Here is a 19,113-nt window from a genome sequence, read left to right on the forward strand (position 1 = left end):
GCGCGATGCATACAAAGCGAGCAAACCAACGGCGATAAGGCGGTTCGCCGACCTCGAATATAAATCCTATTAATAACCGCTAGGACCGGCCCCATCCCTTAATAAAGAAGAAGCGCATTCTCCATTTTATTTCATTCTCATCTCCGATTCTCCTCTTCGGCTTCTCTCTCTACAATTTTGTATCTTTAATAAACTGTAATTGTTCTTTCAAGTGCGTTCTCAGAGCTTTTTTTGATAATGTTGATTGTGAAGATTCTCTTCAAGATTGTTTACAAGGTGTCTATTCCAGGAAAAACCTGGAATTCTCAAGGATTTTTTTTTAAATCAGGGAATTTGTAAGGAATTTTATTGGGAGATTTAGAGAATTTTTTAAAAAATTCTCTAATAATTTTGCTCTTATACTGTAATCAGCTGATGAACTATTTAAAAAAAATTACGCGCGCGAATATTAAAATATAATATATTATAAATCTACATTATCTATCTTACATTTCTGTTTATTTATTTCTGTTATATTTAATATCTTAACAGACTTAGACAATTTATTTTTTGTTTTCTTATTAATTTTAAATAAGAAAAAAATTAAAGATGTTATGCAGATGCAAAATATCTTACAGAAGATCTTATCTTATGGAAGTTATTCAATATATTTTTAAAGCACTTGAAACTTAAGTGGCTCTTTATATTTCTTTGGAATGAAAAATAAGAAAACGATAAAAACTTTATTTTAGAAAATTGCATCCAAAAAATCCTAAAAAATTCTCTTGGAATTTTGAACAAAAAAAAGATCAGGGAATTTACAGGGGAATGATATTTTTTAGAGCCTTCTTAAATTCTTTAGCCATTTTCAAATCTTTGAATGCTGTCTATTATATCCTCGAAATATCATAATCGTCCCTTTAAAGGACAATTTGTCCGTGTTAATATTCCATATTCAATCGCAATTTGCTTCTGTATCCGCACATTATATTATCAGGCTCGATCGCTGCAAAACACGCGACATGTCCCACTTTTTGCGACGAAAACGACGTATTCTCACGCCGGGGTGGATGCGAGAGGATGAGCGCTATCTCGACGGGAGAGAATCCTTAAAAGTCCTTCGTGGGACCCCGCTGGGTATAATAAGGACCTCCGTGAACGCGCGTTATCGGATATCGCCCCGCGTGAATGGGGGGGAGGGAGGGTGCGTCGCGCCACGAAAAATCCCACAGAGTTGCAGCAGCAGGTTGCGCGAGATCCGACATCCGATACATCCGTCCTGTTACTCGTGGTGTTCGATCCTGGATTCCGAGTTTACGCAGTAACATACCTCCCTCCGTTATCGCGCCTTTGTCTGATATATACGCGGTGAGCCGAAAGAACGTGTGTGCGAAGTAATTTGAGCCTCGTAAAGAAGCGAACGAAAATCCTAGAGAACCTATCTGAAAATTTGAATTTTATTTTTTTCACGTTACTCGATCTAATCGTAATTGAATTGTTAGAAAAATACCAATATTTATAGTCTTCAAATTACATATTTTCGAGCTTGAAATATCTTGATAGTGTCACAAAAAGTCGATTCTTCGCCCCTTAAAAATAACTTATGACAAAGAATCATAAAAAGAATCGTACTCTCTTGCGAGAAACGCGAGATTGTTATCCACAGCCATTTATCTGCATTAACGCTTATTGAGGAGACAATTGGAGGTCCGCTATCAAGAGCCGAGACGTGTTCATAAATTCATTTGGTCTCAACGACTTACCGTGTCGCAAGAAAAGCAGACAGACGAAAAAAGAATAGTGGCTCGTGGAAGCTGCACATTAACGAGTTTCTTTTCTGCACGATCAATCTGAGACTTTTATTAGACTCTTTAATGTATTAACATTATAATTTATAGAGATATAAAAAATTTAACGCGATAATTTAGAGAGATATATACAACTTTTTTATCTTATACAATCAAATTATAATTTAGAGTTTCGTTTTTTTAAATTATATATTCCGTTATTTTTTGTTTTGAAACACGTGTTTTTTTTTTAATTTTTTTAAATATATATTAATATTTGTTTAATAAATAAATAATATAAATTAATATAAATAAATAAATAAATTAATATTTATTTAATAAATTATATAATTAATATATACTAATATTTATTTCATAAATAAAAAGTATTTTTATTATAACACAAAATTGATGCTGCTTAAAATAATCGTATCTATAATGATTAAAAAGATTAAATGTAGAAATGAGATATTTTATAGCGCGAAATATAGGACTAATTTGGCCGAAATATAAAGTTAATTACTTGATAATTTCGATAAATTAAAATGTAGATAAATAAAAGTTACGTTTCAATCAAAGATAGTGTTATCTTCGGAAAGGAAATTTCTGAAACGAAACAAGAGGATGCGCTCGGTTGATTGCATCCTGATCTTTTTTTTATCCTCTATTCTCTCTCTCTCTCTCTCTTTCTCTTTATTCCCCTTCTTATCCACGGCGATCGTGGTCGTAATTACTATTTTCTTACGTTCACCAAGCGGCTTATCCTCCAACGATCTATCTATAGAATCCCGCGTTGGCAACCATCGCACGTCGGCGAATGGCACCGCGAATGACTGCGTTTTGCTCGTACCGTTGAATCTTCCACATTACACACAATTCTTCGCAGGTGACTTAATCGGCTTCCCTCTTCTTATTCCTCTTTTTCATTCTCTTCTTCTTCCTGTTCATTCTCCCCTTCGCGCGTTTTTTTTTCATCGTTTTGTACGCGTCTTTACTTACGTAATCGATCGAAAAATTCCTTTCTCTTTTGGACATTGATAGATGTATATATTTAAAATTTTGCCACATGACTTCGTCGGTCGATTCTTCCTTCGATTATTTATACTCTTGATAATTTCCTTTCACGTTATCGTTGCTCGCGAGTTTCATCAACATCGATATCTGACACTCTGCGCGGACCCTTCATTATTCTTACTCTTTATAAATACGACGGGTCCGCCATATTGTCGCATTCGTCCGAGTTAGCCCTACGAAGAGATAAGAACTTTATAAACGTCCTGCATCTGGCACGAGTGTCGGGTTTCTCTCACGTTTGTGCTTTAGTGCGACGGGGAGCGTGCTTTCATTAGACTCGGACGCTTGGCACAGATCACTGTTGGGACCATTAGGCATTACGAGCAACATTCTCGTGTCCACATCAATTATTCCGGTTCGCACGGCGTGTATAGGATTACGCGTGACGTCGCCTCGGTTTGATGACAGTCGTCTTTAAGGGAGAATGGGTCCGCTCGATTACGTGGGTCTTTCTGCATAGGACTGATGATTCACGATGTCTTTGCATGGACCGTTGAAAATTCAACCCGTCACAAGATTCGTATTTCTTATTACGTAATTAATTTGATTTACAGCTAATTGCGATAGCGTGTCGGTTAATCTTCTATTGTAATGACAACTCGATGTGCAAAGTATATTAAAAGAAATGTGCGGAATTATTTTCAAGAATTTAATAAAACTTTTTCCATGTTAATACTATGTTTATGCAAAGATTTAAGGATTTAGTCTTTGAAATATATGTATAAACTTTTTTTTTAAACTAAATCATGAGATATATATCACATACTTATTTTTATTTTTGAAATAAATGTTTTTAATTTGTTAAAAATAATATTAATTCATAAATTTAATTCAGAAAAATATTTTAATTAATTTTTAAATAATTTAATTTAGAAAAATATTAATTCATTAAAAAAAATATATATATACATAAAATATTTTTAATGAGTTAAAAATAAGAATATTTTTCTGGATGAAATTTCATTGGTTTATCGACTTGGTGCAATCGCGTGTTGAAGAGCTGAAATATCGTCCAGCTGCGCGGAAATATTTTGAAGATGTGTAGTCTATCTCATCTCGGCAAATAGTTCACGAATGAAGTTCTACATTCCGTTGCTGCTCGTGTTTCTACCTTTCCTCTCCTCTCTTCGTGATATTTTCCTCCTCTCCCTCTCCTGATCAACGTTGTCGTTGTCATCGTCGAGCTAAACTCGACGACAGATTTATAAATGGTGTATCTAGCGGTAGGGGACGGCACGAATCTATGTACTCGATAAGTCTTGCGAGGATCGAACGGCGACGACGACGATGACGACAACGATGCGAGAAACGTCGTCGACACGCTGAATCCTGGAGCACGTTTCGCGTGCGACGAAATTTATGAAGCAAGAAATTTATCGGCGCTCTACGAGAGAACCCGTTCCGATGTTTATGGTTTCTTTATTAACGGACGTAGGAGATGAGTTAATAGCGTTTCAACACCTGCGCGCAAACATGCGTCTGTTGCTTAGAGAGACGTGTCTAAAAATAAATACACCCTTCAATGTCGTTACTTATAATTACGATTCGATAAAACGTTCTCCCCAAGCTCGCTACGATTATTCGCGAGATCATTTCCGAAACTAATCAATATTTTTTTTCCTTTGTTGCAGCCGTGGTTGTGCGGTACTTGACGAGGCGATACATCGGCGAGTACAGCTCGACCAGTGGTAAGTGTTTTTATCTCCTTTCTCGTTTCTTTTTCAGAATAATTGCCAATATTAAGCGTGAGTAATTACGTCCATTTGTTGCTAATTTCGAGGCATCGCTATTCAGAACAAATGACCCATCCGAGTTCCCTTCTCGCTTGCGCTATCGACTTATCTCTCGAGGGGCGGCGTCGATTCGCGCGCGAAACGCTCACCCCAGAGTACAAAACGCGAATCTAAATCTTGATCGGTTCTCTCCTCGCGTGCTCCGGCGGATGGCGATGGAAAAATCCGCCGTGAAATATTCTCGCGCTTAAAACCGGACTCTAATTCAAGGGTATCCGTGAAAAATCTTAATCATGGCGCCTCGCATCCGTCCCGAGGGCATTCTAGCGGTCACAGAAATACACGAGCTACAAAGGGGTGAGGGAGGGAAGAGGACAACGGCGGGATTTAAAGGAGAGAGAGAGAGAGGGAGAAGAGCGAGAGATGCAACAAACAGCGCTGGACCCGTGGAGGGCGGAGATTTAAACACTCGATATGAAATAGAGCCTATGGGGAGGGTCCGCAGAATGCAGATCTCTCCCATAACTCATGCAGGCTACTTCGCCGTAATAATTGCCGTGCATGCCCGCGGACGTATAAGCTACGGCGAGTTTTGCGGATATCCGAGCCGCTCGGAAAAATTCGCCGTGAAGTATTGTCCCTTTAACCCTGAACCGGCCACTCGTATTTTTCTAACACCTAAGGCTCCGGTTGTACATCCCCGATGTCTGTTATTCGAGTACCACGTCATTTTATCGCGCTAGTTGTGGGGATATTATATTATAAGCAAATATAATTATGTGTAAAATATATTTATTTGATTAGAAAAAACTATAAAATTGAAATTATTTGAATGAAAATTCGTCGAGTTAAATTTTTTTTTCTAAAGGATGCCAATCCCTTTTCTAATAAAATAAAAAAGTGAAAATTATCGAACATTTTTTACTGTACATTTTCAGACATTTTTGACATTTTGAACGAATTTTTTATATCAGTATATATTTCTTCTTTCTAAATAAAATTCGATTATTGATAATCTAAATATATGTAATTTCTAGCAATTTGAATGAAAAATATAAAACATTTTAGATTGAAATTTATAAATCAATTTGCAGGAAGTTTCTCTTTACTTTTCTCACAACTGCATTAACGTAATGTGCCGAAAGCTTTTCAGTACAATAGCGCCAATCATCGATTTATCGAATTTCTCTCGTGTATAACTGGCAGTCAGAATCAATCTTGATCTTGATCGATTTAACCGCGATCGATAAAGCCGAACGAAAGTGGATGAGTGTCGGCGCGAGTACTCTCTCCTAACATTGGTATTAATTAATTTCCTGGGAAAATGATGGATAATCACTGTTGAACATAACCAGGAAGCGGATAATCTCGCGTGTCCCCCTTGACCGAGAAGGGGGATAATCGCTCAATCGATCCAAAGATGACGCTGTGGGCGCCACGATTCGATCGCCGTTAATCGAGAATTGATAAAAAATATAATAAGAATGATGACGGATAAAAAAACTGCGACGCATACGTGACAGCCATCTCGAGACATAAAACTGCCTTGTATAAAATAAACCTCGAGTAAAGTGTCAGGAGACATGAACGAATATTGGAACAAGTGCCTCAATTATAAAATTGAAAGTATTTTTTATATATCCTTTTTGAGTTTCTCTTGAAACACACTTTATAGAATTGGCACAAGTGTGAAATTTTTAGAATTTTTTTTTTATGCTGTTTAAATTTCGAAAATTCGAAAAGAAAAATAAATTTTAAGAAAAGAAAGAGTTTTTGAATTTTTTAAATTTAAAAATTTTGAAAAAAATTGCTTGGGACTTAGAACACACAAACGGTACGCGATGGCGCATGCAGTGGCACATTTTGTTTCTCTCTCGGCGCATCTCGTGTGAAACGAATCGAAAATGCGTCGACACTTCGTGCGACTCGTGCGCGGATTATCGCGTACACTTTCGTTCCCGGTTGTTGGAGAATTACTTTTCCGAAGAAAACGCCCTCAAACGGTGAAAGCGGGGCCATTGATTTCCTTTGGCTAGACCGCGTAGGTGATGTGACGAACAAGATTATGGAAAAAAATTCTTTGCCATTTTAATACAATTGGTCTATTTTATCGTACATATATATTTGGATATATTAACACATAAACAATTATTCTAAATTCTAAACAGCTAAAAGATCCAACGAAATATATTTTAATTAATTATCAATATTTTAATTAATTCTAAAATAAATTTGTTTTTACAAATTTAAGAATAACTTCAAGATAAGAAATTTTGAAAATATAAAAATTTGAAATAACACAAATCAAAAATATCTAGATATGTATGTAGGTGGAAAAATCAAAGACCTATAAATTTAAACATTCAACGATGACGAGTACTTTCAAAGTACCACTTATTACTGGCTTCCATCGCACGACTTAAATTTGATCTCTCGAAGAAAGATCGAGGATGATCTTCCTCGATCTTTCCTCGGCAATTTCGATTACAAGGCATTTGTACGAGCACACCATCATCGTTTTGCGGGACTCTGAAATAATCGGTCCTTTTCATCTCTCGCCACGATACAGTGAGCGCGCGCGCGCGCGCTTGTTTATTATTTCGATCTCGATTAACAATGCAAATCTCTTTTTGCGTGGAATAATTCTAGGCAATGATTTTAGAAAGCGAATCTCGTTGCATTGTCGATCCACTCGCGCGCGCGGATGGGAACGTTTTGTCCCAAGATTGCATCGTGCATCCCGATAGATCGACGATCGATAGATCACGTAGCGGAGATGAATCTCTAGTAAAAGTCAAATCCGCGCGATCGGTGACAGTCGCATCTCCAGTTACATATTCCACGAAAGTGTGTCACAATCTTTTTTTTATCCGTATCAGTTTTTACATCTTTTTGCATGTTTAATTAAGGGATTAAAAATTTCTTTGACTCTTATCAAAGATTTCTCGTCAAAGATATAACTTTCTATATCATCCGATATGCAAATTTGTCTTGTATTTAGATTCGATATCTAGATTCTCGCATCTCCGCTTTTATCATCTGAATATCCATTCGCTAAGTTCCATTTTGTAGATTATCTCTAATATACCTTGATCGCTGATTTCTTTCTACAAGCATGGAAGAGATCTTTGCGCGTCTGATATGCAAGGTTCAAATTATATCTCGGGATCTTGCAGGCCTTTTTCCACGTGTCGATGTGTCCATGTGTCTTTCACGAAAGGATGCGATGAATTTTCCGTCGCAACGCTTGGTCAAATCGTTTCTCCATCAGCATTGTCCGGCAATAAAACTTTCTCGAGCGTAACGGCCACTAATATAACGAGCATCCTTATTTGCTTGTTTCTGCGCTTCTCCAGCTCTTCGTTACCGACACTACGAGGTGTTTATGAGTTTATTTATCGTTTATTTATTACGTTTACCCTGTTAGGGCTACTGTGTTCAACGTGCTTCCGCGTCTTCTCTCCTTGTTATTCTTCTTCTTCTTCTTCTTGGTGCACGTGCTCCTCAGCTCCTAGCATTCTAATCAGCTCCGAGGAATACGAGCTTTCCCTTTTTCGCTCGTCCTACCAAAGATGTGAAGCTAAGAATCAGAAAATTTCAGAAATATAAGAAGCGACAAGTACATCGCGAAAGATCTCTCTTTCTCTTTCCACAGATTTAAATATTTAAAAAGTTTTAAAAAAATATTGAAGAATATTCTAAAAATTTTGAAAACTTAATTATCTCTTAAAATCATCTGAGTATTTAAAATTTTAAGCATCTAACAAAAATAACATATATAAAACTGAATGTATATAAATAAATCGAAATAAATCTATAACAAATCGCGTGACAATCTCAAAGCATTCAGTTATCCCTCTACTTTTTGGTCGCAAATTTCCAGCAAAAACCACGTGTCATTGTCAATAATAGTAATGACACAGCGGTGAATGGCAGCGTAACTAATTAGAATTGTCGTTACTAACTGGTCCGGCACTTTCGCGCATTAGCCGCGTTTTCTATTCTTGGGAAAATATCGCTCAAACTTTTCCAGAGGAGATCGACCGTCTATAAATGAAAGAAAAATTAAAAGAAATTGTCGTCGTTTTCGATTTATTTCGCAAGTCTTGTAAGATATTTTCAGCGATAATATCTAATGAAAGATAATATCGAATTAATGTGATAAGATAAAATGTTCAAAATTGTGTTTTTTGTTGCAGATTTCCTCTACCGACACAGTGTTACTATCGACAATGTTACAACGGAAGTCGAGATACTTGATACTTCCAGGTGCGAGGTAAGTTTCTATAACAATCTACATTTATCAATTATGTCTAGTGGTCCCAATTAAATCTTAATTGATATATTGAATATTATAATAAAATAATTTCCTTGAAGAATATCTATTGTATAATTTTATCAAAGAATAAAACATATGTTCCATCAGGATATAAAATCTAAACTTTTTCAAAATCACCTAAACATTTCAAAATTTTTACATATAATATAATGTGAGAATTTAATTATTTTTTAGACTTTTGAAATTTTTCTTTCTCGGATACAATTAACTTAAAAGTATAAAAACATAACTATAATCTTTTTTTTACTAAAGAGTTGTATATTTAAAGATTTTAGAGTTTTGCTGTAAAGTAACCTCACAGTACTCGAGATTAAAAAGATTTTCATTTTTTCATTAAATTTTCATGGACAATAGTAAGCTGATTTGACAGACTGATTCACTCAGCTAAATTATGTTTGCGTGTGCTCTCGTGGCAAGAATAATAATGCATCGGTGCAACGGTATTCTGTGCAAATATGTATGCTGTATCCTTTCGTGAGCCATTTTTTGCAAAAAGTCCTGCGTGCTCTCTCTCGAGACGAATCCTCGCGACGCGTTCCAAGACAGGATCTTTCAAAAGCCCAGTCTAAATATATCTTCTTTCAACGGAAGCCCCCGTAGGCCTCTGTAGCCCTTAAGGCCCACGTCCATCATATGTTGGCGAAATAACAAGAGACTCGCGAATTGCAAAAATGATATTTTGATATTGCAAATGGATTTTGGATTTTTCTATAATCAGTAAAAATGGACGATTTTTATCTAAATAAATTCAAACAATTTCTTTTTAATTTTTTTAATTCAAACAATTTCACGGTTTATAAATCCTACAAAAATTTAATGATAATCGATAATAACTATTTTATTTTGTGCCGATTGTATAATATATATAAAATATTTTAAAATAAGATAGAAATACTTTACCGCGTATTTTTTATTGAAAAACTTACTATTATTTATAACATGTGTAATCATACATAATATGTAAACTTTTTAATATAAACTATAAATTTTGGGAATATATATTTTTTTATACATATTTTGTCCGATAAAAATGATATTTAACTTGGAACAGATCTTCCGCGGACGATCAGTTACAGATCTACCTGACTTGACCTTTCCTAACTCGATTCTCCTAGAATAAAGTAACGAACGTTGAGCCGAGGCGGAAATCCTGCGAGTTGACCCGTTAGTCGTATATTTGAATTGAATAACGATCGTCTTTAAATTCGAATCTAGGCGACTACAACCGCGACTGCACGAACAGCACGTGGCTTCACCTGTCGTGGCTTTAATACTCGTTGAAATTCCAGCGGGGTCGCCTTATAGCATGTAGGATGAGGTATTGTTCTCCTTTTTCGAGGAATCACCGTTGCTAAACTCGAACATAAATTGCGTAAACTCGCGCAATGATAAATTGATCTTGACTCTTGACCTTTAAAATTTTTCCATCTGTGTTCTATAGATTTAAGGATCTATCTATTTCAAAACTTTAAGACTACCAAGTTTTTTAGATTCGAAAATTTCCGAATTTTAAAGTTCTCGTATGGCTAATCGAGCTTTTAAAATCTTATCTATTTTTTCCATATTTTAAAACTTTAAAAATTTTAAATTATGCAATGTTTTTTCAATTATTTAAAAGATATCGAATTTCTAAAAGTTTAATTCTAATTTGTCAGTCCTAAATTTCGAAAAATTTAAAATTCTCAGTTTTTAAATTTCCAAGACTCAGATTAAAAAGATAAATTATATTCCTTAAACGATAATTGCCTTATAATTTAATAATAATATGCAGCGAAAGAATAAGTTGCAATTTGTTTTCGCGAGTCCCTTTCCGGCTTCGATTTTATTATTTAATCATTCCCTTAATAAACGGTGAGAAAATTTATAAAAAATGTTTCCTGCATAAGTATTCCAATATTGCGATTTTCTGGCGTTTTTTCAAGGTAGTAGAATAATTGCATGTGTTTATTACATTAAACATATATCATATTTAAAGAGCAGACTCATTAATTTATTAGGTGCGCAACTAAGTTCTCGCTGTTTTTTTTATGAAAATGCAACTTTATTGTGAAAAAATGGTTACAAATGAATCATTCAAAGTATTGCCCATCGCTAGCTACAACTTTTTCCCCATCTTTCTGGCAGAGCTCGAATACCGTTACGGTAAAAGTGTTCATCTTTTGAGGCTATCCACGAATCAAGCCATTTTTTGATGTCTTCATATGAGCGGAACTGCTGATCAGCCAGACCATGTGCCATCGAACGGAACAAGTAATAATCGGACGGCGCAATATCTGGGGAATATGGCGGGTGGGGTAGGACTTCCCATTTGAGCGTTTCCAGGTAGGTTTTAACGGGTTTGGCAATGTGAGGCCGAGCGTTGTCATGCTGTAGAATCACTTTTTCGTGCCTCTGCTCGTATTGTGGCCGTTTTTCGCGCAGTGCTCGGCTCAATCGCATCAATTGAAGTCGATACCGTTCCCCAGTGATGGTTTCGTTCGGTTTCAACAGCTCATAATAAATAACACCGACCTGGTCCCACCAAATACACAGCATAACCTTCGCAGCGTGAATATTCGGCCGAGCCGACGACGTAGAAGCATGACCGGGCAGTCCCCATGACTTTCTTTTCTTTGGGTTGCTGTAATGAATCCATTTTTCATCACTCGTCACGATGCGATGAAGAAAACCCTTCCTTTTTTGCCGCTGGAGCAGTTGTTCACAGGCGAAAAAACGACGCTCAACGTCCCTTGGCTTCAAATCATAAGGAACCCAAGTTCCTTGCTTTTGAATCATTCCCAACGCATGCAATCGCTTGGAAATGGCTTGGCGGGTAACTCCTAATGCTGATGAAAGCTCTTGTTGCGTTTGGCATGGATCCTCATCGAGCAATGCCTCCAATTCAGCGTCTTCGAAGGTTTTTGGCCTTCCTTCACGCGGACGGTCGTCAACATCGAAATCACCGTCTTTGAAGCGACGGAACCAATCACGGCACGTTGTTTCACTTAGAGCAGCATCTCTGTAAACTTTGTGGAGCTCTCGATGCGCTTAAGCCGCCGTTTTCTTCGAATGAAAGAAGAAAATCAACACTTCCCGCAAATGACGATTATTTAGCACAAAATCAGACATTTTCACACAACCAAAAGTATATGACGCCAAAACAAAATCACTACTGTGTCAAAACGGTTTGTTTACCATATGTCTAAGCTTGATTCATGACGTTTTGGATATGTCGAAATCGACCAACACTTATTGGTGGCGCAATCTATTGACAAACAGCGGGAACTTAGTTGCGCACCTAATATATTTTACTATTATATCGGAGAAACACATAAACAATAAGTATACATGTATTAAATCCATTTTTAATAACATATAATTTGTGGAATTATCGTTTAATTCCTTGCTCTAGAAATTAAAATATTTCATATTAGGAGTGACCTCTTCTTCTTGACAGCGCTTCTTTAGACGCATAATTCTCGGCAGGATGCAGATTTTATATAAAAGACACTTTAAAGTGGATTTTCAAAAATCGCGCTTCTCGAACTGGTTACACGCACGTTTACTACACCGACACGTTGGTTGTTCGGTAGCCCCGCAACGAGACTCGATCAGGCCCGGGTTGTTTTTAGCAAACTGGTTTTTCTACCCGGGGCTCACAATTACCGGCTTCCTTTTTTGCACTGCTCCCCAAATGTTTGCACCTGTCGCTTAAAAGACCGCAATCCGCAGGATGGCACGCTAGATCTTTGAATTCTACGATTCATTGGATCCTTCATTGAATCCTTTTCATTAAATTTCCTTCATTCCTAAATTTTTCAAATTATTAGATCTTTGAGCTCTTCGATTTTTAGATTTTTCAATTTTTTTGTTTGCGTTTATAAATTTATATTTAGACAATTAGAGACTTGTATTTTTGCATCGATAAATTTTAGATGTATACTTTATTATTTTTCGAGAAATTAAAAAGATTTTAAAACTTGGTTTTTTTAGATTTGATTCCACATGTTTTTAGATTTCATCTCCACATGTGTGTTCGCAATAATTTATATATTATTTAAATTATATATTTCTGCTCGACACCATGCGCGTTGCCCCATTAACCGATATTACACGATTCGCTAGCAAACAAAGCTTGTCCATTTAAAGACTTGTATGTAAAACGTGTAAGAATGCACGCACCGTTACCGTACGGATAAAATGAGCAATCTATAACAGGAAGTGATATTAATGATTTGTACGCACATAAAATTACATTTTAAGGCTCTTGAAAAGAACGCCTGGCAATATATTTTTGTATTTATATAAATTTGAATTTTTGGGGATTTTTTATTGTTTCAAATGAATACGAATATCTGGAATTTTATTATTCAGGAAAATTATGATAGGAATGTTGTTAACGAGCAAGATCTAGAAAGATTGATATCGATGTGGATCAGTATGGCAGTGATCCAGGAAGTCGACACGACTTCGTGTAGAAGAAGCGGATCGTTAAGTACGCTGTCAACGGTCATTCTTATCTAATTCTTCTGTACCAATATATCACGTCCGATATGTAAGATTCCATTGTGAACGAGACTTTTAGGTCGATCCCCTTTACTCTCGGTAAATCTCCATGAAACAGCTCGGAATACGCTAGGATTAATCAATCCTCGACAACACGCTGTTTATCATGAGTACAACATTTACGAGCGATATATCGTTTTCATCTCGACTTTTTTGATACCAGATTGCCTCGATTATCAGTCACGTCTAACCTGAATAAATCCGAGATGTCTATTAACGATTAAAATTTTTTTTATATAAAAATTGTGCTTTTACTTGCATGTGTTTCAAGAATTCAAATTTTCAAATAATTTTATTTTACGTTTAAAATCTCTCAAAATTTTAAGCTATAAAATTGTTACATTTTTAAGCTATCAAGATTCCGATTTTTTAAAACATTCGCGTGTTTCTAAATTTTCCAAAGATAAATTTTCTAAAGAAAAAGGTTCTTCTAGCCTCAAGTTTTGATATTCCTCAAGTTGCTCCAGCTCTTAAATTATCGAACCAAATTCTCAAGTCCTCGAGAGAGAGATATTGAATTATCTGAACTATCTGAAAGTCGTGCAATGGATATTAGAACAAAGTCTATAATTCCTCGCTAAACTAAAGCCTCGATCGCGCTACTAAAATGCATAACGCATTGGATGTTCGCGGTGTAATCTTTCCAATTATCCACATTCCTCTCACTTTTACCGATATCTAATCGCGATATTACATTCACCCAACATATTTAATGTAAAGAGAAGCGACGTAAATTCACAGACAAGAGTTCCTGTATTTTGACGACAAGATACGTCGAATATTATCGAGGCTGCTTTACAGACATCTCGTTACCAAATTAAAATCATCTTTCTATCTATTTTATAATCGGGATACATATACAAGTTTAAATACATGTCACTTTATTGAATTATACAATTTTTTCATTATAATATAATTGATAAGAAAATTGTTAGACGTACTTAATTTTTTCCACATAAAATAATTTAAAATTTTTGAAATAATTTACAAGAAAATCAGTTTGCAATTTACTTTTTCGCTTAACTTGGCGCGCAAAACGATTCTTCTTGTTTTAATAACGAAGCTCCCCATCTCGACGATAATTAATCGCGTTGCACCGGACGTGTTAGGAAGATGCGGTTTAAAGGGCACGTAAAGCCCCGCATTTAAACGCGCTCTAATCTACGGAATTATCCGTTTCCGACATTACTACGTAACGTGCATCCCTGATTATTCCGATACGAGCGGACCGCACGAATGCGCAACGATACCGGGTGCGATCTACCGGCACTTTAAAGTGCACGAACCCATTGAGCGCACGTGGTCAACGTCCGCCTCGCAATTTTTCAGCTAGACACCCCGTACGTACGCTCTCTCGTGTAGCGGATACCGATCCTCCGGTCGCCGTTAAGATACGCTTGAAAATCGGCCGACCGTACAAATGTCCTTGCAAGATAAGCGCCATGCAAGGCTGGCCATGGCGTATCTGCATTCGCTAACAAGGAAGTGCTTGGATCTGTCTCTCAATTTTTATTTATCACGCGCATGATTTATTACGCGTATCGATATTTTTAAGATTTATTTTTGGAAATAATTGAGTTACTATTTTTTCGGTTATATTTATAAATTATTAATACATAGGATCAAACTTGGTCGAGAAATATGTACGAGATAAGATAAGTAATTTTCGATAATTAAAGATTGATGATAAAGCACACCTATATAAATTTTACCATATGAATATATATACATATGTTATGTGTGACACGTGATGATTTTTATCATAACCGGTCTTCATTGATCGCATACTAAATTAATGCAAAATTCCAAATTTAATCGTAGTCGCGCGTTATTCAGATTAATTTCATATCACTCGTCGATTTACGAGTGAAATTCAAAAATACTGCAAGATTTACATTTTATCTTCTAAAACAACATATCTTTTTATAACGCTAATAAACGTCGCTATATTTTAAAGATGCAATATTTCACGGCGACGAAAAAACTGCGTAACGTTTCCCCTTTACCGAATATCTTTCCCTGGCCCCTCGATATCGGCGTCTATGAAACACGCTTGTGTTCACGCGAGAGTTTTACGTGCTTGCAGCCACTCGTGCCAGTTTAGCGTGCGTACCTTTGACCGTCTTACGCGTCATGTTTAATGACGAATACCGTTCTAATGCGATGGGCAGTCCCGATCCACCTCATTAAGCACGCAATAAGAGGATCGAACGAAGAAGAAATTGTGGCGAAACTGTTTCGGGCGCGAACGCGAAAAAAAGGAAGAAATTAATATTCCAGCAAAAAAGAAATTATGTCAAAACAGGTTGATGATTCATAGATTTCTTATTTTTTTTTACTTGTAAAATTTATTTCATGTATCTCTTCTGTTCTTTTTCTTAATTTAATTATGTCTATTACTTTACTAACGCGTGATAAAAATTCACTGGCAATATGAATGGAATTCGCAGAGCATCCGGTTCAACCAGAGAAACGGTTCACGTCGAAAGAATTCGGCGACACTGGTTTTGAGGTCTGGTCGTTCCTTCTCTCGGTTTTTCTTGGAAAACATGCGACGTGTGGTATCGCCGATAGCAATTAGCGACGTGCAAAATGGCGCCTTAGGCACGCGTCACACGACAAGTCGGGAAGGAAACCGATGAGGTTCTTTTTGCAGCCTCTTGCAGCCAGCCGGTCCCGATACGCGTATGTGTGCGCGTCTGACGAACCGGCGCGCGGATCGTGATGTCAATTACTAACGAAGACAGTCGCCGGGCGGACTGTCACAGGCACTGTCGGCCACAGTGACAGTGGCACGCGCCTTAATTCGCGTTCACAAGACCTGCGAGAAGCGGCTATAAATCCTTCCTCGGATGCCTGGAACGTTTCTTGCCATCATTGCCTGCTAATATCGTGTCTCCGCGAATCTCGACTTAATTAATCCGTCCATCTAATTAAACGTTTATCGAGCGTTATTTTACACCAAGTAAACTCTGGATGAGAACCGTGTAATTTATTTTTTACTAATTAGATTAGAATATATTCCGTTGAAAAGCACACGATGGAATGTCTCGCGATTGACTTTTAGAATGCGGATAAGGTGATATCGATCGCACTTTAATTGCTGTCGATCTCGCATAAGGGTACATGCATTTCGGCGTGTCGCCGTTAGGCAGACGATAATTTTATTTACTGGATTCTCGTTACCTTCTTTGGTATCTGGTAGACCTCCACTGACACGGCCGCCAAGATAAATGGCGTGCAATGCACTCTTAAGTCCTATTTACATCCGAGAAGGACGATTTGTGACGTACGATCAAATGATTTATTTTAATTTTAATCCACGAGATTAAATTTCGAGCCTAATTCGCGTAGCACGCATTGACCCCTTCGAGGTTCCAAAAAAATCTCTCAATCATCTTTCAATAACCCGACACTTTAAAACTTTAGCAGTCAAAATATCTTATCCGTTAAATTCTGAAAATCTAAAGAGATATCGACTCGATGATTAAAGTTATTCAAGTTTCTTTCGCGAATGTTTTAACGTTTGAAAGACCGTCAGACGATCAAAGGCTCCTTCTTTTAGACATCAAACTTTAGAGTTGTAATAATAATCGCACTTTCCTGTATAACCGACATGCCAAGCCGATCGCTCTCGGCCCAAGTCAGATTTCATAGAATTTCCGCTTGGCTTCCGAGAGAGATTCTCGGAGTTGCAATATCGATCACGAGAATCGCGGTAGGTGTTCTCTCTCTCCACGCGGGTATAATAATAACCCGGCTTAACAAGGGCACGGGAGTTCAGGTAGGCGCTCTCCAGCGGAATCGGCCACGTAGATAGGAAGTCGAGCAACAAATGGGTAGGTGGCTGCTGACTGGCTCTCAACTCGGTTGGCTTTCGACCTCGTCGACCGCCACGATTAATACTTCCATCGTGCATTGTTCCTCGTCACGTAAATCTCCGACCGGCGAGATAAGGCTCCACGGAAACCATTTATAAGACCGATTTATATCATTACTAACGTGCGCGGCTTCGCAAATATTCTCGCGTCAGCTGATCGTCTTACTGTTTCCTCGTCTCGTAGTCGTCTTCCCTAACTAGCGATCGAGATGGAATCATAATATCTTTCAATTCAATCTTTCAATTAATTATTAAGAGATTTAATAAATATATTGAGATATATATATTATATTTAATAAATATATATATATATATATATATATATATATTTTATTTAATAAATATAAATGTAATAAATATATATATATATATATATATATATATAATAAATATAATAAATATATAATAAATGTAATAAATATATAATAAATATATAATAAATATAATAAATGTAATAAATATATAATAAATATATTGCGTAATGATTGATTCTGAATAATTAATTGCTTTACAATAAATCATTAAATATATAAACGTTCGAGACAACTGAAACTAACAATCATGTCTCGCTGTCGTATAATTTTTTATTACGTATACGAAATGACATTCCATTCACAGGAAAAATATAAAAATCAGCTTTACACAGATACTGTTTTCGTAACGTGTCGTGATAAGAGAAAAGATTCAATGTGTGCTTTATATTTTTCTCCCTGTATTCTTTTACGTATCACCCGATCAATTAATTCCATCTCGATCTCTCGATAGAGAAGGGAAAGTTGATTAACCACGACCGTGCCCGCCAACTGACGTTAGTCATTGCAACCGGTCGTACGTCACATTTTTATAATCTACATACGATTATTCAGTCTATAATTTCGATATATGGGTCAATGTCTCGGGCCGCAATAAAGTATCAATCGTACTTCATCTCATGCCGATCGCGCGGACGTTCTACTTTTGGTAGATTAATTTTTCTCTCCTTCCTTCCACCCCCTTCTCCCTCGCCCTTCTCCCTCCCCCTCCCCCTTCTCTCTCTCTCTCTCTCTCCCCCCCTCTGTCTCGCTCGCTCGTCTCGTTTTGTTTTATTGTCATTTTCGCGTGTCTCATTTCTTACAATCTACATATGGTTTTGCGGGTCAATGTTGCGCGGAACCGCAATAAAATATCAATCATACCGCCTCGTCTCTCGGAGAGACCAATCCGCTCCGCTCCGGGATGCTGGAGCGCCGCGTGGTGCCCAGGTGTGTTCCGCCTCGCGAATATGAAGAGTGCCAGCAGCCTGGTGACACACTTCCCCAATTCTCGCATTGTTCTTCATCCGCGTGCACGTACGAAATAAATCTCCGAGTGAGAGGGTGGGAGCGGAGGGAGGGAGGAAGGGAGGAGGAAAGAGGGCGAATCCGTTGGCTGGCTGGTCCCCCTGGCCTCGTGACCGGCACGTAATTGCGATTGCTTTTCGTGGGAGGGCCGGTGGATAATTGATAATTAAGCGCGTGCCCCCCCTCGCCCCCGGGAATGAAGCACGGGGTTAGGAGAAGGAAGAGGAGGAGGATCGAAGAGACCGCGAATGCAACAACGATGAATGGAACCCATGCGATACCGGATGCTGACGATATTTGATTGGTATTCTTTGTCTTAACGTCGTCGTCATCCTACACTTTGAATCTGCCTTATCTTTGTTTTATTTTAATTTTTATGAATATCGAATATTTTAGATACTTGAGAATAATTATACATATTTTATCGACATTGAGTAATTTCAATTTTGATTTTCTT

General features: G+C 37.1%; 1 protein-coding gene across 2 annotated transcripts in view; it reads left to right on the forward strand.

Moving 5' to 3' along the window:
* LOC145975756 (ras-related and estrogen-regulated growth inhibitor) overlaps positions 1 to 19,113 on the forward strand; it is a 41,306-nt gene that overhangs the window by 5,191 nt on the left and 17,002 nt on the right. For both annotated transcript variants that reach the window (XM_083106440.1, XM_083106441.1), the window contains 2 exons: positions 4,472 to 4,528; positions 8,773 to 8,849. In XM_083106440.1, coding sequence (XP_082962566.1) covers positions 4,472 to 4,528; positions 8,773 to 8,849 — 134 coding nt within the window. The remainder of the gene's footprint in view (positions 1 to 4,471; positions 4,529 to 8,772; positions 8,850 to 19,113) is intronic.

The sequence above is a fragment of the Camponotus vicinus genome, unplaced genomic scaffold (genome assembly GCF_025532165.1).
Source record: "Camponotus vicinus isolate PSW18456_S1 unplaced genomic scaffold, iyCamVici1.0 SCAF_8, whole genome shotgun sequence".
In the NCBI taxonomy this organism is placed as follows: Eukaryota; Metazoa; Arthropoda; class Insecta; order Hymenoptera; family Formicidae; genus Camponotus; species Camponotus vicinus.